This window comes from Schistocerca americana, chromosome 3, assembly GCF_021461395.2.
Source record: "Schistocerca americana isolate TAMUIC-IGC-003095 chromosome 3, iqSchAmer2.1, whole genome shotgun sequence".
NCBI classification, from domain to species: Eukaryota; Metazoa; Arthropoda; class Insecta; order Orthoptera; family Acrididae; genus Schistocerca; species Schistocerca americana.
The window spans coordinates 896,856,592-896,881,543 of record NC_060121.1 but is presented as its reverse complement, the minus strand read 5'-3'; the positions used below and the strand labels follow the sequence as shown (position 1 = coordinate 896,881,543).

General features: G+C 43.4%; 1 protein-coding gene across 1 annotated transcript in view; it reads right to left on the bottom strand.

Moving 5' to 3' along the window:
* The window catches only part of LOC124607371 (TBC1 domain family member 12-like), a 325,279-nt gene extending 300,681 nt beyond the window's left edge, over positions 1 to 24,598 (bottom strand). Inside the window, exon 1 of the mRNA XM_047139684.1 lies at positions 23,190 to 24,598. Coding sequence (XP_046995640.1) covers positions 23,190 to 24,430 — 1,241 coding nt within the window. The 5' untranslated portion in view covers positions 24,431 to 24,598. The remainder of the gene's footprint in view (positions 1 to 23,189) is intronic.
* Positions 24,599 to 24,952: the final 354 nt, after the last annotated feature.

Here is a 24,952-nt window from a genome sequence, read left to right as displayed (position 1 = left end):
AAATATATCGTTGGTGTCTCGCACCAAAGAATTAGACAGTCATTGACTCGCTTTCAAGTAGGACAATGTTGATTTGGAACTGGAGTAAGTAAGTCTTCGTTTGGAACGCGCTGAACAGACTATGTTTTAAGAATTGTGTACGATACTATGAATTAAATTTGCGTAGTGTACGGAAATCGCATCTGAAATGACTTATGATAATGTCAAGTAAAAGACTCATCTTAGGGAAGTTCATAACGCTGGAACAGGTAGTTGACTGTCTGCGACGCGCCAATGGAAATAAGCTATGATGTTTTATAACAGTGAATCAGACGTTATTAAGACAACGACAGGGATCGCCGATATTACGTCACAACAAGATGAGGAATAAACAATTTTTCTACTGATTGTAACAACAATTCTCAAACTAGTATTCTGCACTAATGTATTCCAATTTATTCATCAACATATTTGCATGTCTGTTTTTTTTCTGATGAATATATGCTAACAAATCATTAATTATATCGCAATAAAGATTTTTTAATCGGACGTAACGGTACGGCAGTGTTAGCTGTAATCCAACTGGAATCTCCAGGTTTCCAATTATACCGCCTCCTCTCGTGATTTTTGAGCGGTGTATTTGCTATTACTAACTCAAATTTACTGCAGAACTCGATTAGTCTTTTTCTCTCTCATTCCTACTACCAAGTACGTATTCTCCCGTAACTCTTCTTCTATCCCTTCCACTATTATCGTGTTCCATCCCTCATGATTATTAGTTTATCATTTCCGTTTACATACTGAACTGGCCGTTCAATAACCTCAAGTACTTTCTCTATTTCCTCATCTTCTGTCTGTGATGTTGGCATGTATACCTGAACTATTGTTGTTGGCGATCGTTTGCTGTCAATTCTGATGAGAACAACCCCATCACTGAAATGTTCGCAGTAACTCTCTGCCATACTTTCCTGTTCATAACGAATCATACACTCGTTATGCCATTTTCTTCTGCTGTTGACGTTACCCTATATCCGTCTGATCAGAAATCCTTCTATACACTGACCCCCACTACATCTAGACTGAGCCTTTACATCTCCCTTTTCAGATTTTCTAGCTCCCCTGCCACATTAAAACTTCTGACATTTCACGCTCCCACTGTTAGTATGTAAAACTTTCGTTGGTCGCTCAATCTGTCTCTCAGATTTACCTCCTCGTTGGCAGTCCTCTCCTCGAACGGAGGACTAATCGAGAATCTTTTGCCAGTGATGAACATCATGACACTTTTCAATTACAGGCCACATGTCCTGTGGTTATACTAAGCGTGACTTTAATGCAGCGGTTTACATTGCCTAGTACTTTTTCCATGCCGTTGATCATTGCTGATTTTTCCGCCTTTTAGGATAGTTATCCTCCCCAAGGGCAAGAGATTATTGCCCTGATACTCCGTCCGTTCCTCCGTCTTCACTGAAAAGGCCATTAGCTGAACGAGGGTGACACCTTAGACTGGGAGTCTTCCGACGCCATTACTGATGAATTTTATTCAAAATTTGAACAATGGCTGGTTTCCAACCCGCAATGTTTTGATTAACGGCAAGAGACGCTACCGCTAGATCACGAACTTGCACAGGATAGCGTACGAAAAACGGGCCCCGAGTACTAGACAGCTCATTGCCGCTCGCCAATTATCTATTGTTTCGAAGCTGTTGCTTGCATTAGTTTATTTGTCAGTTCTTCATAGCCTAGTTGTTACACGTATATCTATTTATTATAGTATCTGCTCGTGGCAGGCAACAATTCGTGTGTAATTGGCGAGAATTGTGTACTTGGGGCCGGCTTTTCGTGCGCCACCTTGTTTATCTCCATATAACCCAGATCTAGTTGATTACATATATATCCGACTGAAGACAGCCGAAAGGTATGTGGCCGAAGTACCTGTGAAAGAACGGAAATTATTACGACTGCATGCTCGAAAATATAATGGTCCAGTCATTATGCCGCAAAATATTATGCTTGTAGAATGAGTTTTCCACTCTCCAGCAGAGAGTGGGCTGTTATGAAACTTCCTGGCAGATTAAAACTCTGTGCCGAACCAAGCCTCAAACTCGAGACCTTTAGAAGCTAGGAAATGAGGTTCTGGCGGAAGTAAAGCTGTGAGGGCGGGACGAGAGTTGGGTTTAGGTAGCTCAGTCGATAGAGCAAATATTCGCGAAAGCAAAGGCCCCGAGTTCGAGTCTCGGTCCGACACACAGTTTTAATCTGTCGGGAAATGTCGTTAATCGTGCATTAGCTCTCTGACGATTACGTCGCCGAAGGCACGCTAAAATTTGCATTTCGTTTTCTTCGGGTACCATTTCATTTTTATTGGCGTTACCCCAAATAATATGTTGTCCAGAGCCAAATAATACACACAAAAACGTATCTCAAGCAAATGTTGTTTTGCTAGCAGGAGGAGATTAACCATACTGATTTGATTATGAAGATATGAACTCCAGTAAGCCTTTTCTAAATAGCACGCTATATATTTCCGTGATCCACATCATGTCCTCCAGTTCTATATAACATACACATGTTGTCGGGACGATATCTGTTTATATACATATTTTTTTGTGAAAGTCAAGATCGCTTGATTTTAAGACCTTGCAGATTACCGATAGTTCAAATGGCTCTGAGCACTATGGGACTTAACTTCTGAGGTCATCAGTCCCCTAGAACTTAGAACTACTTAAACCTAACTAACCTAAGGATATCACACACATCCATACCCGAGGCAGGATTCGAACCTGCGACCGTAGTGGTCGCGCGGTTCCAGACTGTAGCGCCTAGAACCGCTCGACCACTCCGGCCGGCAGATTACCGATTACCTATCTTCTTTTCATAAAGTGAAGTTGGCAGCACGATTCTGTCGAAACTAGTAACTGGAATAAAGGTCTTAAAATCAAGCGCTTCTGGTTTTCACAAAAATGCATATCCTCAACATCTATTCAAAAACATATCACAAATGGAGAAACAGTTGTGTGGCAGTCATTTACAGAATATCGAAGGGGTGATTTTTGCGGTGAAACAGCCAAAAATGTCGACTTCAACAACCACAGTCTCCGCCAAATCGTCCATCATTGGGAATAACGTGTTGCATTAGAGGATGAATACGCAAAGAAGGACTGGCAACGTCACTAAGTCTCACGTTCGCAGCTTGATTTTTTCGTGGTGATAATTAAAACTTTATGACTCCCATTCGTATTTATAATTTGAAAAAGAAATAAAGAACGGACGGATATGTATACTTTTTACTGACACGACCCAGTTATACTTTATTGTTACAATTAAGCTCATTCCAACTATTCAAAGCGACGATTGTCAGTTTCAATGCATGCGTTACACTATGACCCATTGACAAAATACAATTCTGAGTTCAAAATCATTAGTGTTCATTGTTGCACGCCTTATTTACAACAGGGGTATAACTGATGCCCCACCAGTAAGCTTCACATTGTCTTATTCGAAGCGTGCATTTCAGAGGGACGTTGATGTTCAAATGGTTCAAATGGCTCTGAGCACTATGGGACTCAACATCTTAGGTCATAAGTCCCCTAGAACTTAGAACTACTTCACCCATGCCCGCGACAGGATTCGAACCTGCGACCGTAGCAGTCCCGCGGTTCCAGACTGCAGCGCCAGAACCGCTAGACCACCGCGGCCGGCCACGTTGATGTATGTTATACTTACTCTTATTAACAAAAATACGATCGTATGGGGTATGAAGCGAAATTTCTGACTGGATTTAAGATATATTAATAGGGTGGCCGCAGCGTGTTATCTTGCATGGTGAGTCATCGATAGGTGTACATGTAACTTCAGGTGTGCCCCCAGAGAAGTGTGTTGAGACCCTTACTATCCATGTTGTATGATACTGACCTTGGCGACAATATTGATAGTAATGACAAACTTTCTGCATGATGCGGTTACCTATGATGAAGTACTGTCTGAAAAGTTGCACAATTGTTCAGTCAGAGCTTGATAAGATTTCAAAGTGACGCAAAGACTGGCGACTCGCTTCAAACGTTCAGAAACGTAAAATTATATTCTTCACAGAGATAATTATGACTACAATGTCAGTGATTTACAGTTGGAATCACTCAACTCATACAAATACATAGGTGTTACAGTTTCTACGGATATGAAGTGGAACAATCATATAGGCTCCGTAGTAGGTAGAGGAGGCAGCAGACGTCGGCTTTTTAGGTAAGATACTTGTGCAAATGACACTTACACGACCCATCCTAGAATATTGACCAAATTTGTGGAACCCGTAACACATATAATTAAACAGGCGATGGGATACTGAACGTATACAGATAAGGGCAGCACGAATGGTCTCAGGTTCGTTTGACTCTTAGGAAGAGCGTCGAGGACATGCTGGAAAAACAAGTTTCAAGAGCCAGAAATAAATGATGACTAGGAATATATTACAATCCCCAATGTGTCGCTCCCGTAGGAATAGTGAGGACCAGATTACACAATTACAGGCCGCACAGGGGCATTTAAGCAATCGTTCTTCCCGTTTTCCATATCTGAATGGAACGGGAAGAAGGCCTAATCACTGGCACAATGGGAAATACCCTCTGCCATGCACTTCACGCCGGTTCGTTGCGTATGGGTGTAGATATTCACTGATAAGTCATCTGCATCTGTAGCTGGGAAATTCCAAAAGGGTTTGGAATTCGGAGGAGAAAGTTAGTGATTATAATTTGTAAAGATTTCGCCGGATCGAAAATTGCGTTTGTTTTAATGGTTGGTACCCTAACTCACGTAACATACCGTGACACTCTCTTCACTGTTTTGCGATAATGCAAAATGAGCTGCTCATTTTTAAATTTTTTGGATATCCTCTGTCAGTCACAGCAGGCAAGGAAGCCGCAACAATACTCCAGAAGAGATGTAGGCAGCCTCTTGAGTACGTTTGCTGCATCATCTAAGTGTTCTGCCAAAAAAACGCAAACTTTCGTTCGCCTTCCCCACAACATTTTATATGCGATTTAAGTTGTTCATACTTGTAGTTCAAATGGCTCTGAGCACTATGGGACTTGACATCTGAGGTCATCAGTCCCCTAGAACTTAGAACTACTTAAACCTAACTAACCTAAGGACATCACACACATCCATGCCCGAGACAGGATTCGAACCTGCGACTGTAGCGGCCGCGCGGTTCCAGACTAAAGCGTCTAGAACCGCTCGGTCACAACGGCCGGCCATAATTATAGTCCCGATGTATTTAACTGAATCGGCAACCTTTAAATTTGTGTGATTTATCACGTAATCTGAATAACGTAAGACAGATAATTTCGGTAACTCCACAAGCAAAATTTTGCGTTTGTTCGTGCGTTTTTTTCATTCCGTGAAGAACTGCTGTAGTCGCAGCGCTGCAGCTACTGCTGGTGCATGAGCACTACTAAGGCGTTCTTGACAACAGCTGGTTCTCACCATGACGCAGTGCAGCCTCGCAAGTTGCGAAACTGCCATTCCGTGCAGCCTTCACCTTGTCTGGTATCTCCCTGCGTAACTCCATACGTACCGTACACCCACGTCATTTGCGCGAAACTTGCCGACACTGCAATCTACGGCAACTGCCGCTCAAAGCAGACAGTTCGAGTTACGCTGATTCTGCGCACGTTGGTCTAAATCTCTCCCTTGCGCTGCCTGTTGCCAATCATGCTCGTCAACATTTTCATTGGACAATGACTTCCACATTTACACACACACACACACACACACACACACACACACACACATACACACACACACTTCGCAAACCACTGTGAAGTGTATGCCAGAGGGCACGTGACGTTGTACATGTTGTGGTTTCTTTCCTTTCAAATTACGAATAGTGCGCAGGAAAAATGACAGCTTGAATGCCTCTGAGCGCGCTGCTAATCGCGTCGTTGCGGTTCCTATGCGATCAAAAGTATCCGGACACCTCCAAAAACACACGTTTCTCATATTGGGTGCATTATACTGCCACATATCAGCGACCCCAGTAGTCATCAGACATCGTAAGAGAGCAGAATGGGCCGCTCCGCGGAACTCAAGGACTTCGAACGTGCTCAGGTAATTGGGTGTCACTTGTGTCACATGTCCGTAAGCGAGATTTCCGTACTCCTGAACATCCCCAGGTCCACTGTTTCCGATGCGATAGTGAAGTGGAAACGTGAAGGGACACGTACAGCACAAAAGCGTACAGGCCGGCCTCGTCTGTTGACTGACATAGACAGCCGACAGTTGAAGAGGGTCGCAATGTGTAATAGGTACACATCTGTCCAGACCATTACACAAGAATTCCAAACTGCATCAGGATCCACTGCAAGTACTATGACAGTTAGGCAGGAGGTGAGAAAACTTGGATGTCATGGTCGAGCGGCTGCTCACAAGCCACACATCACGCCGGTAAGTGCCAAACGACGCCTCGCTTGGTGTAAGGAGCGTAAGCATTGGACGACTGAACAGTGGAAAAATATTGTGTGGAGTGACGAATCACGGTACACAATGTGGCGATCCGATGGCACAGTGTGGGTATGGCGATGACTGGTGAAAGTCATATGCCAGCGTGTGTAATGCCAACAGTAAAATTCGGAGGCGGTGGTGTTATGGTGTGGTTGTGTTTCTCATGGAGGGGGCTTGCACCCCTTGTTGTTTTGCGTGGCACTGTCACAGCACAGGCCTACATAGGTGTTTTAAGCACCTTCTTGCTCCCCAATGTTGAAGAGCAATTCGGGGATGGCGACTGCATCGTTCAACACGATCGAGCACCTGTTCATAATGCACGGCCTGTGGCGGAGTGGTTACAAGACAGCCATTCTCCAAGAAACCTTCCAGCGCCTGACTGAACGGATGCCTGCGAGAGTGGAAGCTGTCATCAATGCTAAAGGTGGGCCAACACCATATTGAATTCCAGCATTAACGATGGAGGGCGCCACCAACTTGTAAGTCATATTCAGCCAGGTGTCCGGATACTTTTTATCACATAGTGTATATACGTTGGAGGCTGGAGAATACTTCTAGATTTTTCACTTAATATTGGTTCTTGAAACTCTGTAAGTAAGGTTTCGTGGATAATTGCGTCTGTCTCCAAGCGACTGCCAGTTCAGTTCTTTCAGCTTCTTCGTGCCGTTCTTCCACGCGAGAACCAAATCTGTGAACCTTCGTACTGCACTTGTTTGTATAGTTCCATATCCCGTATTAGTCCCATCTGAACTGAGTCTCACACACTTGAGCAGTATCGTAAGACGGAATGCACGAACTATTTGTATGCAGTCTCAGATGTAGACTGACTAATTTTCCCAGCATCCTGCCATCGAACTGAAGGTTGCCAACTGAAGTTTGCCCCCTGCATTACCTTAACGTCAATATACGTAATAATGTTTCCAATTATATTACGTCTACTTAGGCACTTTTCGCGGTTGTGGGAGAAGGAATGACGTATGGAATGGTGGTGGGCAAGAGACAAATAGCAATGTGTTTTCAGTCTTCTTCCGTCAATGTTATGAGCTGCTCCAAGAACTTCCACCTTACTACTAATATCAAGGAAGTGCACCGAAGAACACACATAGGAGTTTACCTCTGTGTTTCGAGGTAGTTATAAACCACAAAACTGTTGGCAACTAGTACTGCACCCAATACAGAGCCGGCACGACGAGAGTAGCCATTCTGAAAGGTCACATACGCTAATCGTCTGTCGCGATATGGTAAGGTATCCCAGACTCTATAGGCAATTTTGCATAACTGGAAGATGGCCATTCCAGTGGCAGGTCCATATCCCACGCATACTATCTGACCTGAGATCATTAGGGCCAATATACAAAACATACACCGTGTAAGGCTCATCATGTCGCCCTAGCGGTATGTCAACATCTGTTACACAGGGCGATTTCTTTATGATGTTACATACTTTCAGAGATGATGGAGAAGGGTAAATATATTAGTCTGGAAATGATCGAGTCGTAAATTATAAACGAAAATCTACTGCCTCAAGCAGCGCTCAAATTAAGGGCCCCACTTCCGAACCATGATCATGACGTACTGAATATCCTTCTACATTTACAAAATTTGTTCATTTGTTCAAAATGGCTCCCCCCCCCCCTCCCCAGCGTCAATGCGGGCATAGCATTGTCGCACGAAGTTCTGTCATAACCGTTCCAATATCCTCGGTGTCGTTCAACTCTTGACACAGGCAGTGAGAATTCTTGCCAGATCATCTTCAGTCTCGACAGGCGTCTTGTACACCAGACCTTTCACATGGATAAGAAATCAAGTGGGGCGAGATCAAGTGAACGTGCTGGCTACGAAACAAGTCTTCCTCCGCCTACCCACTTTTCAGGGAGCGTCTGACACAGGTGTTAACGAAGCTTCAGTCCAAAGTGAGATGAGGCTCCATCATGTTGGAAACACATTCGAATAACAAGTGGGATATGTCCCACAAACCTGAGAGTATGTCTCTGATAAATGGCGCATTTAAGCAAGGGGGAAGAAGAAACTGACCAAGCATGTAATCAATGACCATGCCTAACCATACATTGATTGGTAATCTGTACTGATGATTCTTCAGAACTGTAGCGTGGGGATTCTCATTAGCCCAAACATGACAATTGCGATTATTTAGCATTTCGTCTCTGATGAAACAGGCTTAATCCATGAAAAGTACATACGCAGGAAAATGAGGATCGACTGTAAGGTGCTGCAAGAACCACTGGCTGAACACGACACGAGGTTAGAAGTCAGCGGGAGTCAAAGCGTGAACTTCCCGTGGATATTATGTCTGTAGCTGCATTTCCCGTTACGCTCGCCACACAGTACTCTGTGAAACACTCATTTCACTTGCAACTATTCAACTGATGATTGCAGGTGCCTCGTCCACTTGAGCAAGCACAGCATATTCTAAGGCAGGAGTCTGTGTAGTTCGTCGTCCCCGTCAGTCTTTGTCCTTTGGCACCAACTGCCCATTTCACTTATCGCTGGAAGAGTCTTTGAAACATGGTGTGAGTCGGATGTCTTCAACGTGAGTATTTGGTCCTGTACAACATTTCCGCTTCTCCACTGCTACCATTTGCTTGCTCATGTCCGCAAGTACCTTCACTTGGTACAACTCCAATTGGTGAGGACTGATTGACATTATTGCTTAAACTTCTAAAAATAGACTGCAGTCTACTACGGTACAGACACTGTACACCAGGACTGCTCGTGTCAGTACACAGTACGCCATCTGCTTTGGATTTGTTACGTTATTATCCCAACCTCTACATGCACGTGCTACAATCCTAGCAACACCAGGACTGGTGCATGTAATCCACTGTCAGAGGTATCGGAACTATATCCAGACCAGGGTCCTTTACCTCAAACTGATACATTTACCTTTCTCCATTACCCTTGAAACCTTTCTCCATTACCCTTGAAAGTCTGCACCATCATCACGAAATGATGGAGGGTTGGATCTGGTAAAGTTTCGTGGCAGGATCGCATGGCATATGTCCTGATGCTGTTGCTGCTGTGATTGGTCATCAGTCCAAAGACTGGTTTGACGAGCTCTTCATGCTAGTCTATCTAGCGCAAGTCTCTAAACCTCTGCATAACTGACCGATGACCTCGCTGTCTGGTCTCCTCCCCCAAACAACCCCCCTCTGCATAACTAATGAAGCCGACATTCATTTGAACCTGCTCACTGTAGTCAAGTCTTGTTCTTGTTCTACAGTTTGCAATCCCTCACATTTTCATCCATTACCAAGTGGATCATTATGTCTCAGGCTCTATCCCATGGAACAACCCTTTTGCTAGTCAAGTCGTGCAACACTCTTGTTTTCTTCCCATTTCGATTCAGTACTTCAATAGTATCCGATCTGCTGATCTGCTCGGGTACTGTTCAGTATTCCTGTGAAGCGCCACAGCTCAAAAGCTTGAATCCTCCCCTTCTCTGAACTGTTATCATCGTCGTTTCACGTCCACATAAAGTTAAACACCAGACAAATGCCTTCAGAAAAGACTTCCAAACGCTTAAAGTTATATTCAGTGTAAACACATTTCGTCTTTACCATTACAGTCTGCATTTTACATTGAGATGACAGAAGTCACGAGATAGTGATATCCACATATACAAATGGCGGTGGTACCATGTATACAAAGTATAAAAGGGCAGCGTATAGGCAGAGCTGTCATTTGTACTCGGTTGATTCATATCAAAAGGTTTCTCACGTGATTATGGCCGCACGATGGTATTATAAGACACTGAATGTGAAACGGTAGTGGGAGCTAGACATACGGCACATTCCATTTCGAAAATCGTTAGGGAATTCAGTATTCCGCTCGGTGCAGCGTCCAGAATGTGCCGAAGATGCCAAATTTCAGGCATTACCTCTTACCACAGACAGCACAATGACCGATGGCCTTCACTTAACGACCGAGAGCAGCAGCGTTTGAGTAGTGGTGTCAGTGCTAACAGACAAGCAACACTGCGTGAAAGAATCACAGAAATCAATGTGAGAAGTACGACGAACGTATCCATTAGGACAGCGTGATGAAATCTGTCGTTAATGGGCTATGGCAGCATATGACCGACACGAATGCCTTTGCTAACAGGAAGACATCGCCTGCAGCGCCTTTCCTGGGCTCATGACCACATTGGTTGGACCTTAGACAACCGAAAACCGTGGCCTGGTCAGATGAGTCCCAATTTCAGTTGTTAAGAGCTGATGGTAGAGTTTGAGGGCGGCGCAGATCTCATGAGGACATGGACCCAAGTTTCAACAAGGCACCGTGCAAGCTGATTGTACCTCCATAACAGTGTAGGCTGCGCCTGCCTAGAATGGACTGGATCTTCTGGATGTTCAGCTACTTGAAGACCATTTGTAGCAATTCATAGACTTCATGCTCCGAAACAACGATGGAATTTTTATGGATAACAATGCACCATGACACCAGGCCATAATTGTTCGCAATTGGTTTGAAAAACATTCTGGCCAATTTGAGCAAATAATCTGGCCATCCAGATCGCCCAACATGAATCCCATCGAACATTTATGGGACATATTCGAGAGATCAGTTCGTGCACAAAATCCTGCACCAGCAACATTTTCGCAATTACGGAAGGCTATAGGGGCAGCATGGCTCAATATTTCTGCAGGGGACTTCCAACGACTTGAAGTCCACTCTACGTCAAGATGCTGCACTACGGTGAGGAAAAAGAGGTTAGACACGGTATTAGTTCGGCCAACGTCCGTTATTCTGGTGTCCAAATAGCAAAATTCTTCTCCTACTTCTAGTGACTCAATTTCTAATCGAATTCCCTAAGTATCGACTGATTTAGTTCGATTACATTCCATTACCCTTGCACTATCTATTCACTTCATATGTCCCTCGAAGTCCTTTGCCGTCTCTGACAGAATGACAATGTCACTGGCAAACATCAAAGTTTTTATTTCCTCCCCATGAAGGCCTGCTCAGTGTATAGACTGAATAACATTTGGGATAGGCTGCAATCCTGTCTCATTCCCTTATCGACTCTGCTCTCCTTCCATGTCCTTCTACTCTCATACAGCAGTCTGGTTCCTGTACAATCTGCCCCTGTACTTTATCTCCCCTACCTTCAAAATTTCAAAGAGTATTGCAGTCAACTTCATAGAAAGCTTTCTCTAAATTTTGTTGATGTTACAGATACAGAAACAACGGATCGCTATCCCCAGGATGATTATTACGCGCGATTGGGAGATGTCGTTGTTTCCTCCATTCATAATCCACAACTGTATAAATGTGAACACACAATGGATTTTTCGAACTACCTATACTTTTTCAGCTCTCCAATCCACTCTCTCCCAACCACCAACATACGAGATGTGTGAGAAAGGTAATAAGACTGACAACACTGCGAGTAATCTGGCAATGCTGTGTTGCTTGTTTGTGTAGACCACTGTGTTCATGCCTTCCATATGCTCAGTCCGAGTTTCAGCTCCGTACACCCATAACATAATTTTTGAGATGGCCATCAGGGAAGTTGAGTTTTTGTTGTCTGTTACGAAAATGAAACAGCGGAATTTAGAGCAACGTTAGACAATCAAATTTTGTGATAAACTTAGGAAATCCACGAGCGTGACGTCTAAAAAGGCCTATGGGGAACATTCCTTATCAAGAGCACACGTTTTTCGCTCGCACAAATCATTTTTGGAAGGCCGAGAACACGTTGAAGATGAACTGCACTATGGAAGACCTTCAAATTAAAAAACAGACGAAACCGTCGAATGTGCACATGCTATTGTGGGATCAAACCAGTCCAAGACAAACTGTCAAACATGTGTTTTACAACGATGTCCTCGAAAGGCTCAGGAAAAGGATGAATCGAGTGAGATCGGGCATTGCAGACAAGTGGATGCTGCATCATGACAACGCCTCATGTCACAAAGCCATTTACATCATAGAATTTTGACCTCAAAAGGCACTCTTGTTGTCCCACAACCTCTCTAGTCACCTGATCTGGATCCTTGTGATACTTTTTTTCCCGAAATTGAAAAACGTCTCAAAAGGATGTCATTTTAGGACTCTGGAGAACATCCAGAAGGATATGACCGACATGTTAGACGTTCTCCCAGTAGGAGCCTTTCAGCACTGCTACCGGGACTGGGAGCATACACCTTCAGTGTATAGCTGCCGAAGGGAGCTACGTTGAAGGGAATAATATGTTGTTTGAAAACAAATAAGTTTGACATCACAGCGGTAAACCATCACCTTGACATTCTCGGGTAATATGTCACCCTCAAAGGCCAAGATGAAGGCACCGGTGGCAACTTGATTGTCCCTCGAACCCGATGGATGTGCCGGATAAAATTAACACATTGCCGCTCTAAATTGGTGCGCAGCTCGTCGTCAGACTGCAAAAGAAGGTCCTTGTGGAATATAATACCCTGGATCATATTTAAGCTGTTATGGGGCGTGATGGTAACAGAAACATCTCCCAACTTGTCACAAGCGATTAATGCCCATGACTGGGAAGAGGATGCTGTTTTTATCAAGATTGACCGGAGCGCATTTTGAACAAGCACTCCACCTCCCCAAACATGTCGTCTAAATGCTCCACAAAAAACTGAGACTTCATTGACATGAAATATTCTCCACCAACTCTCGTACATACGAGGTACTGGGGCGAATAAGCTTCGCTGCCATCCTTACACTGGCTTTCCTCCCTTGGTGTGGGAGTGAAACAATTTGGGGTTGTATTTCTTTGCATTGTAGTTGGACCTTGATTACTTAGAGACTGCTGGTGGTGGACCACCAGCAAGAGAAGATGTACTACGCTTTATGGCGTGTCACCTGCCCTGATGCCACCCACTCTGACCAGGGGCCCTCCCCACGAGCACCACCCAGCCGTAGCAAAGGCCACCTGGCAGGATGGCCATTGCCGGGAGTTCCGATGTCGCAGGGTGACAGACATCGACTCCTTGGCATATGTGGGGAGTTAATGCTGCAGGTATCAGCAGAGCGATCCCTGTGTAGTTACAACAACAGGGTACATGGCGGCCTCACCACAATGGACTGGCTACCGTGCTGGATATCAGGTGCAAATGAGCAAACAAGTCCATTATCATCGTCAGCGCAGAAAACGATAATACGCAGTGGTTGGAAGAAAACGCACCCAGGAGGGTGACCTTACCCAACAGCTGGAGAATTAGCGAAAGAGCAGATCCACATTTAGCGAAAGAGCAGATTCACATCGATGACAGATGCGTAAGGTCTCAGCGCACGATGGACACGATGCACAATGTAAGGCACCCTTCCCCAATTGGCTGGCTCTTGGGGAAAATTTTGAAAAACCTACAGGGAACCATCACATAAAGGCCGAAACGTGTGAGACTCCTTTCAGTTACCTCTCACAACAGGCAGGAATATCTCAGGCCTATTCTAACCCCCAGACCCGCAGGAGGGGATCTGATTGAAGAAAGCTGTTTATGGAAGTGCTAGCATGGTTTCGAGAAATAAATGTGATTTATGCTTGTTTTTAATGATTTTGAACGAGAATGTTTTTAGAAAAAGCGGTAATATAATAATATTTGCCACACATTATTGAATGAGTGATTGTTTATTTCATCACAACAATACAGCGATAGAGTTTTCTCAATGTAGCTCTGGGTGTACATTTGGCAACGACCTACGTTTTCACATTAACAGGACAGAAAACAATGAGAGAATGAAGAAGAGGCGGCATATGACGACAATGATGATGTATTTACAATAAGGAAGTGCACGAGAGCACCAAAGCCTGTGCCATCCATTTACCTGAGTTAATGAATAAAACTCAGAAAAAATTGTTTCAAATGTGGGTTGTCTGCATCTAAGGGTCTCACAATTGTGCAATTGTTTCACCGAAATACTTTTTTTTTTTAAAGTTCCATAAAAAATGCAAAATGGACCATGTCTGTAGGAACTTCAGAAAATCAGTTACACATGTTGTCCCACGTTACGATCATTGCACTACAAGAGTGGTGCATTCTCTTAAGAGAGATCATGTTCTGGGTGTCCTGCAGACACAGTTCTGGCGTGGTACTGATAATGCTTGCATAGCAGTGTGGGGGCGAACGGCGCGGCAACCAGAAACCTTCTCCAATGTTGAAGTACGCGAGACAGTACGATTCTTGATGGGTAAACCATCTATATTGCAGAACATGGATAAAATGCAGCGTCTCGTCTATCTGTGGTGAAAAAGTCATCGGCTTAGACCTCAGAAGATGATGTCCAAGCAATCAGAGAACTCATTGCAGAGTTCAGACGATGAACAGATTCACACAGCAGACTCAAATGGCTCCACAACCATGGACAAGATTACTATAATCGAGGAACTGAACAACTGTTAGTACATTCTGATCATTGTTTATACAGACCTGATGAATATGTTGAAAAATAATGTCATGTATCTGTGTCATTTTTGGGTTTAGTGCAGCATTCAATAAAAGTTATTTGGCCCACAATAATAATGTGTCACTTACTTTTTGAAATCCCTTCATATGAAAAATTTTCTGACAGTATTTTCATACACAATAATAAAATAACGTTTAGTAGTACTTACATAAACGCATTTCTGTATTTGAGATGATTGTTTATAAATGAAATAATATAACAAAGGAATCCCTGACAGCATGTCATTGTCAGGATAAAAATCGTACACAAGTCTTTACGTAGCATATAGCCTACATGTCATTTGAATGGATCACAATATTATTTTTTTATTAGGATTTTAGTCTTATTTTGCATAAGAACAAGACAGTGACCACAAACATAAACTTCTCATGCATAAAATCTAAAAAGCTCAGGGCTTAGGAAGTTAACCTGCTCACGACTGTATAGCGAGATAACTGGAAACATTACTGTAATAACAGAAATTATTGTTACACATAGGGTAATATTTTTTAAGCCGACGTAAATGTGATCAAGCGGACAATTTCATTTTCACTCTTGCTATAGTTACGCCTGTGTCACGCGGAGCGACATTTGTCGCTGCTACCACTCGAGGCCACCACAACTCGTGGTCACCACTCCATGCAGCCGCTACTGCCTGGTCACACGGAGTTGCTGGTTTGTATCAGTTGGTAGCAGCTAGCAGAGTGCCGTTAAAATCTCATTCCTCGTTTGTTATGTGGAACAAACCAATCCATATAGTTCTGAAACGACTCGTTCGCTTGGCTTGTGCTGAATCCGCTTCATTGAACCAAATTAATTTGGGATTATACACATTTTCTGCTCCCTTGCCAATTTTCAAGGATTTCTTCACTTACTTTAATTCATTTTGTCCTTAATGTTGTTAATTTTTTCTCAGATGTTCCTCAGAGGGGATGTTCAGTCAAATTTCATTCAGTTCTGAAAGTTATCTTCTACAACTACACACTAAAAATAAATAAAAAATAATAATAAAACCATTACTCAAAGTGAAGGAGTTACCTGAAAGGGACAGAAATCGTTAGATGTGTGTGACGCACATGTGTAGGCAACCAAATGATTACAATTTCATAAAAATTGGATGATTTATTCAACAGGGCTTCACAAACTGATCAAGTCAATAATGCGTTGGTCCACCTCTGGCCCTTATGCAAGCAGTTATTTGGCTTGGCACTAATTGACAAAGTAGTTGGATGTCTCCTGTGGGATATCATGCCAAATACTGTCAAATTGTCGCATTAGACCACCACTTCGCTGGTCATCGGGGTTCAACTCGAAGCACGACTCTTCACTGAAGACAATTCCACATCAGTCAATGAGTTTCAGGCTGACGACATCTCTGGAGATGCTCTGGACAGCGGTAGGATACCAACCTGACTGTCGTTCGCCATACGACCCGACGACCCGGAGTGATGTTTTGGGATGCCATTTCTTTTCAAAGCAGGACTCCTTTGGGTGTCACTCATAGAGCATAGCGTGCGTCGATGGTATTCTACACCCCTTTTTGTTGCCCTTCGTGTCAAGCCACCCCGGGCTTATATTTCTACATCTGCATCTACATGATTACTCTGCAATTCACATTTAAGTGCTTGGCAGCGGGTTCATCGAACCACAATCATACTATCTCCCTACCATTCCACTCCCGAACAGCGCGCGGGAAAAACGAACACCTAAACCTTTCTGTTCGAGCTCTGATTTCTCTTATTTTATTTTGGTGATCATTCCTACCTATGTAGGTTGGGCTCAACAAAATATTTTCGCATTCGGAAGAGAAAGTTGGTGACTGAAATTTCGTAAATAGATCTCGCCGCGACGAAAAACGTATTTGCTTTAATGACTTCCATCCCAACTCGCGTATCATATCTGCCACACTCTCTACCCTATTACGCGATAATACAAAACGAGCTGCCCTTTTTTGCACCCTTTCGATGCCCTCGGTCAATCCCACCTGGTAAGGAACCCACACCGCGCAGCAATATTCTAACAGAGGACGAACGAGTGTAGTGTAAGCCGTCTCTTTAGTGGACTTGTTGCATCTTCTAAGTGTCCTGCCAATGAAACGCAACCTTTGGCTCGCCTTCCCCACAATATTATCTATGTGGTCTTTCCAACTGAAGTTGTTCGTAATTTTTACACCCAGGTACTTAGTTGAATTGACAGCCTTGAGAATTGTACTATTTATCGAGTAATCGAATTCCAACGGATTTCTTTTGGAACTCATGTGGATCACCTCACACTTTTCGTTATTTAGCGTCAACTGCCACCTGCCACACCATACAGCAATCTTTTCTAAATCGCTTTGCAACTGATACTGGTCTTCGGATGACCTTACTAGACGGTAAATTACAGCATCATCTGCGAACAACCTAAGAGAACTGCTCAGATTGTCACCCAGGTCATTTATATAGATCAGGAACAGCAGAGGTCCCAGGACGCTTCCCTGAGGAACACCTGATATCACTTCAGTTTTACTCGATGATTTGCCGTCTATTACTACGAACTGCGACCTTCCTGACAGGAAATCACAAGCACAACTGAGACGATACCCCATAGGCCCGCAGCTTGATTAGAAGTCGCTTGTGATGAACGGTGTCAAAAGCTTTCCGAAAATCTAGAAATACGGAATCAACTTGAGATCCCCTGTCGATAGCGGCCATTATTTCGTGCGAATAAAGAGCTAGCTGCGTTGCACAAGAACGATGTTTCCTGAAACCATGCTGATTACGTATCAATACATCGTTCCCCTCGAGGTGATTCATTATGTTTGAATATAGTATATGCTCCAAAACCCTACTGCAAACCGACGTCAATGATATAGGTCTGTAGGTCGATGGATTACTCTTACTACCCTTCTTAAACACTGGTGCGACCTGCGCAATTTCAGTAAGATAATGCCCGCCCACAAATGGTGAAAGTTTCTCCTGTTTGTCTTTGTGTTTGGAAGACCCTACCTTGGCCAGCAAGGTAGCTGGATCTCTCCCCAACTGAGAACGTTTGGACAATTATGGGCAGGGCCCGCCAATCTGCTAGGGATTTTGACGATCTAATGCGCAAATTCCACAGAATTTGGCATGGCGTCCGTCAGGAGGACATCCAACATCTCTGTCAATCAATGCAAAGCCCAATAACTGCATGCATAAGGACCACAGATGGACCAATGCGTCACTGACTTGCCCAATTTGTAAAGCTCTTTCTCTTCAATGAACCATCCAATTTTTCTAAAACTGTATTATTTGGTTGTCTGTACATGCACATCACATCCACCAATTTCCATGTCATTCGCATAATTCCTTGGTAGTGTGTGTGTGTGTTTTATTTTTTATCTTAGAGAGCATTTTGCTGTGCATTCTTCTTCATGGAATTATTGTTGCTTGTGTCCCACAGCTCTTCATATTTCGGATAAACATAAAAAAAATTCAAGACATCGTTGCCTGGCCACTGGCACACATTTACTTTCCACTTCTGTGTCGTGGCGGCAAGGAAACATAAACAAAATAAACCCAATGAACAAACAAAATTAGTTGACCGCTACGTCTGATAACAAGAGAGCGTCTTGCGACTGAGCTGTCAGACGAGAAGACATCTGCGCTCGGTAGCTGCGACTAGCTCACATGACTAATAGAACTCAACATGCTCCATTCCAGTCACCTCTAGTTTTTAGTTGCTGCTAGTCGCGTCAGTAGCAGGGAGTACGTTGTCACACGGAGCGATTATTCAAGTAGCAGCGACAAAAATCGCCTCATGACACAGTCTTTAGACCTCCTTGTCGAAGACTTCATTATAGAACTGACCATGACGAAGGTAAAAATCAAATGCGGCTTCTTCGGGGAACGTTTGTGACATTTATTTGGACGGATGATCGAACACTAGCTCCATACAGCAATTCTGAAGTCCTTACCGGAAGAAAACTTGAATACAAAATTTTAATTTGTGCCTCAGATGTGCATCACACCCACAAACTAGACCCGGTGCGAAGCCATATAATTGTTCTGCTGCTAAGAAAATAAACATATGTCATCGGCCCAGGTGTACATAATGTTGCTGCAGTCTCTAAAAGACGATGGCAGAAAAAAATGTAAAGAAAATGTTATTTCGATGTATTTATAATCAAGGAGTGCGCAACAGCAAAGAATAGAAATCTGCATGTTAACCACATGGCGGAGCTGTTAAATTACAAAAGATGGAACTATATTTGTAATAGATATGAGGTGATACATATCTGGTCACCAACTTTAAGTTTTTATCAAGTGTTGGTCTTTATTTCACCTCAAGCCAAAGCGTTCTATCCTTTCTCTACCTCCTTCCAGGCTCCATTACCACTGGTATAAGCGATGCGCTGGCTTTTTTTCCCATCTTTCATTCCCTGCCCAATAGTGGAGGGTGGGCTGTTGTACAACTTCACTATCAGCCGAATCGGAGCGAGATAGTAGCTTCTCAGAAGATTTCCCAATTGGAAACGTTTGGGAGCGCATTTCGAGTTCCAGAAATCACCTGATAACTGAAGTCACCTTCCCACAAACCTCGGTCAGCTCTGAGAATGTATTCATATTTTTGTTTCTTGGACAATGGTTTCCGGGAACTGGGGTTGCCTCTTCACAGAGAACTGCCAACACCGTTTAGTGCCACTGATCTGCCCAAAGTCTATGTTCCCGAACATCTAATTAAATCACGTTCAAGTCACTCCTGTGAGGATGTCAGTCTATAGCTGATACAGATTTCGCCGTCTAATCAGTGTCCAAAAGATCACATAACTGGAAGTAGTACTTTTCCACATTGGTACTCTCAGGGCTCACACCTAAAGTACTCAGGGGCAGACAGCAAGAGAGCGCCCTGGATATTGTTTTACTGCTTAGCTCTGATCTCAATGTAAGGTACCACCTAGCATTTGCTGGTATATGTGTTATTCATCTTACAGCGAGGTGAGCCTCTCGATCTGATGCCACTTCTGCATCTTACATGTCACTGTTGCTGCTTTCAAATAGCGGATTTTCATTTGACCCTACGAGGATGTGTGTCCCCCAGCGCAAAGTTTGTATTAAAAAAAGGCCCGAGGCTTTCGCCGGCAACCAAGCTGAAGATCTTGATATCAAGAACCACCAACAATAGCCACTACACATTTGTTGTAGTATGTTGCATGGCCTATACGTACTTGCCTGTGGACAACAATCACAACCCACTCGCTAATTTGTGGTAAGTTCCTATGGGACCAAACTGCGAAGGTCAATCAGTCCCTAGGCTTACACACTACTTAATCTAACTTAAACTAACTTACGCTAAGGACAACACACATACCCACGCCCAAGAGAGGACTCGAACCACTGATGGGGGAAGTTGCTCGAACCGTGATCAGGCGACTCAGACCACTTGGCTAACCCGTGTGGCCCACTCGCTAACTAAGGAGTTGTTTGACAAAAGGCTGTTACACACTGAAGCACCAAAGAAACAGGTTTAGGCACGCGTACTCAAATAGAGAGATACGTTAACAGGCATAATACGGCGCTGCATTTGGCAACACCTATGTAGGACAAGTGTCTAACACAGTTGTTAGATCGCATACTGCTGCTACAATGGCAAGTTATCAAGATTTAGCTGAGTTTGAATGCAGTGTTATAGTCAGCGCATGAGTGATGGGACACTGCGTCTCTGAGGCAGCGATGACGTGGGGATTTTCCGTACCACCATTTCACAAGTATACCGTGAATATCAGGAATCCTGTAAAGATCGAATCTCCAACATCGCTGCGGCCAGAAAAAGATCTTGCAAAAATGGGACCAACGACGGCTGAGGAGAATCGTTCAACGTGACAGAAGTGCAGCTCTTCTGTAAATTGCTGCAGATTTCAATGTTGGGCCATCACCAAGTATCAGCGTGCGAACCATTCTACAAAACATCATCGATATGGGCTTTCGGAGCTGAACGCCCACTCGTGTACCCTTGATGACTGCGCAACACAAAATTTTACGCCTCGCCTGTGCCCGTCAACAATGACATTGGATTGTTGATGACTGAAAACATATTGCCTCGTCAGACGAATCTCGTTTCAAATTGTATTGAGCAAATGGATGTGTACGGGTATGGAGGCAACCTCACGAATCCATGGACCCTGCATGTCAGCAGGGGACTGTTCAAGCTGGTGGAGAATCTGTAACGTGTGTGGTGTGTGCAGATGGAGTGATATGGGACCCCTGATACGTCTAGATGCGACTCTGACAGGTGACATCTACATCTTCATCTACATCTATACTCCGCGAGCCACCTTACGGTGTGTGGCGGAGGGTACTTATTGTACCACTATCTGATCCCCCCTTCCCTGTTCCATTCACGAATTGTGCGTGGAAAGAACGACTGCTTGTAAGTCTCCGTATTTGCTCTAATTTCTCGGATCTTTTCGTTGTGATCATTACGCGAGATATATGTGGGCGGTAGTAATATGTTGCCCATCTCTTCCCGGAATGTGCTCTCTCGTAATTTCGATAATAAACCTCTCCGTATTGCGTAACGCCTTTCTTGAAGTGTCCGCCACTGGAGCTTGTTCAGCATCTCCGTAACGCTCTCGCGCTGACTAAATGTCCCCATGACGAATCGCGCTGCTTTTCGCTGGATCATGTCTATCTCTTCTATTAATCCAACCTGGTAAGGGTCCCATACTGATGAGCAATACTCAAGAATCGGACGACACGTATGTAACCATCCTATCTGATCCCCTGCATCCATTCATGTGCATTCCGATGGACTTGGGCAATTCCAGCAGGACAATGCGACGCCCCACAGATCCAGAATTGCTCAAGAGTGACTCCAGGAACACAATATTCTAAGTTTAAACACTTCTCCTGGCCACCAAACTCCCCAGACATGAACTTTATCGAGCATATCTGGCATGTCTAGGAAAGTGCTGTTCAGAAGAGATCTCCAGGCCCTCGTACACTTACGGATTTATGGGCAGCCCTGCAGGACGCATGGTGTCAATTCCCTCCAGCACTAATTAGTCGAGTCCATGCCACATCGAGTTGCGGCACTTCTGCGTGCTCGCGGGGGCCCTACACGATATTAGGCAGATGTACCAGACTTTTGGCTCTTCAGTGTAAATATTGATGATTTGGTAGAATACCGTCAATGTTTGGTCGTCTCCGGCGGTCAAAATTTTGCTATTAAAATGATCACACTTGAGCTGCTGGGATTTCGTTACACTTTTCCCCGGTGGCTTCCTGCTTTTATGGCAACTTAAAACTCCAAATAGGAGGGGCTAGAGGGAGGCGATTTTTAAAGGGTAAAAATCCACGTATTTGAAATTGCCAGTGCTCATGAAGCTAAAAAGATCGACATCTCCAATAGTTTCTCTTCAACTACTAAAAAAAACACCAGTGCAGTAAAAATTCATATATTTGAACAGGCACTGCTGGAAGCGTAGATTGTCACATTCTCAGACGCAAACAGAGAATGAAACAAACACTAGTAGAATACAGAAACAGTCGCCTTCAGAACAATCGGTATAAATGATTGATGAATGAGCGATCAATTTATTTGATTTAGAGCCAATAAAAAAGTGAGCTATACAGTACAAGCTACAACTTCCCTCACTACAACATCTACAGTGAATAGACGTCAGATCATCTCATTCCGCCGTTCGGAATTCTTACACACTACATTTACAGCATCTGCGAACCCGTGCTACAGAGTCACTGTCATAATACATCAGAACACAGATTATGTCTTGTTTAGATTATGCATGTCCATAAAAGTGAAAACAAGTTTGGGAAAGAGAGAGACTTTGGTTTCACCTTCATATAAATTCCTTAGAACAAAGATAAGCCTCAGATTTTGGGAAACTACTTGCCGAATAAACTCGATAGAAAGGAAATAATTACTGCTGCACTTAACAACGATTCGCGAAGAAAACGTATGTCGATTTTTGTGGTACGTATTGTTGAACGATTTGCTGTCATTTTCATTGTGAAAAAGTGTGAATATTATATCACAGAACCACAGTCTTGAAGAATAATTACATGCACTTCAGTAGCAAAGTTCATCGTTTACACTCCCCAATATTTACGATGACAAACCATAGACGTACAAATATTTTTCCGTTTTCCTTGTGTAAATGATGTTCTTTCTCTCTCTTGTAGCGCCTGACACAGTGTTACCGAAGCAAACCGTTGTGGAAACTACACTAGTTACAACAATAATAAGGTGCTAATTATGGCTAATTTGAAGTCTTTAGCGCTTAAAGAGCAATTCATAAACTTGATGTCACTTACCTGCTAAAAAAGCTGGAAATCCCCTTTCGTTTGAATTTTGCTGGGCCAGTTTCTTCACATGCACTTAATTCACTTGAACTGAGACTCTCGTGATCTGCTCCACTATGAATTCTAGATTCCTCGTCCACTGCACTGTTGTCTTCATTCATAGAAGGCGAAGCGTCACTTAAACTGGAAACTATACTAGAAAAAGAACTAGCATCTGTATGTGACTGGCAATTTTCGTACGTTCCCAACCGTTGAAGAGTACTACATGGTGATTCAAAGCTTACTGTGTCCTCACGATCCACATTAAGTTCATTTTTTATTTTTGTTTCACAATTACACCCTCCTGCCACTGTTTTTGGACGGCAGATGTTAGCTTCATAATCTGAATGACAACACTGTTTCACGGGCGAAGTGTGAACATAATTTTCTTTCTTTTGACTTTCACCTGTACATATTATATGCAACTGTCTAGTTACTGGACTATATGCCAGTGGTATAGACTGCAACATTTGTGTTAATGGAACAGATGCTGTTGATGCACTTGCGTCTGAAATCTCACAACTGTTTGCACTACAAAAAGTGGAATATGCGTTTGTTACAGGGACTGTTCGACAGCTTACATTCTCATGCATATTGTCTACACTATCAATGCAGCCATTAGGTACCAGACATAAGACACTGGACGTTGTTACAGCGCTGTGCTGGCAGTTTCTATCCTTACGGACTACTGCAGATCCTTCACCTGTTGAGATGTTCGAACTGGGCACGTCAGTGTGCAGGATTTCGTTTTGCTGCTCTGGCTGCGAGAGAGACTCGGTAGTAGTGCTGACACCAATCTTTTCAGTTCCTCTCTCTGGCCAAGTCTTGAACCAAGCTTCATTCGATTTTAGGATATCTGGCTTTAATATACTCGCAGCAACATTAGCATTTTCAGATGAGAGCACTTCGCTGCTCACATGATTGTGGTCCTGGGTTAGAAACGAAGGTTTCTTTACGGTGTCTAAACAGTCAGGCAGACTCTGACTTCTTGAATTGTCACTGACATTATGAAGCACCTTGTTAACATATTGGAAGGACTGGTCCATTTTCGCTAAAGAGTTTTTCAGGGGATCAAAACTGCTTTCCTTCCTAGAAGAACTCGCAGCAGAGCAAGGTAGCACATCACAGGCGGTAAAGACGCGGGATGTCACACTATATCGAATTTGCGATCCTATGTCGTTACTACTTGTTAACGGAATGGATTTAGACGGCATATTATCACTTCATAGGCTTGTAAAATAAAACCTTCGTTCTCACATTATTGCTTGTCATTTAATCTCTTTTGTTTCTAATATTTACAAACGGCAGCGCGCATAACATAACAACATCATGAACAACAACAACAAAACATGGGTTCTTTAACCTCCACTCGCAACACCCATCACAACTGACACATTACTGTCACATCTCGCAGTTATGCTTTGAGCTGAGGTTACAGACAATTCTGTCAGTGGTGCCAACTGCTAAAACGCATACTTTATATCCAACTAGTAATAAAAAAAGCATTATGGATATGTATAGAGAAGTCATATTCTTCTCTATTTTAAATCTCAAGCAACATAAAAAAGTAACTTAGGATGGGTCTTAGCTTGTCAATTACTATTTTTTATCAACCAGAATATTATTGAGATACTTCATCTCCTACTTGGAATGTTAAGGAACCCGTTACTCACGACTTCGGTACATCTCTTAAAATTTAGAGGAACAACCAAAAGCATTACAAATTTGAACTCGCA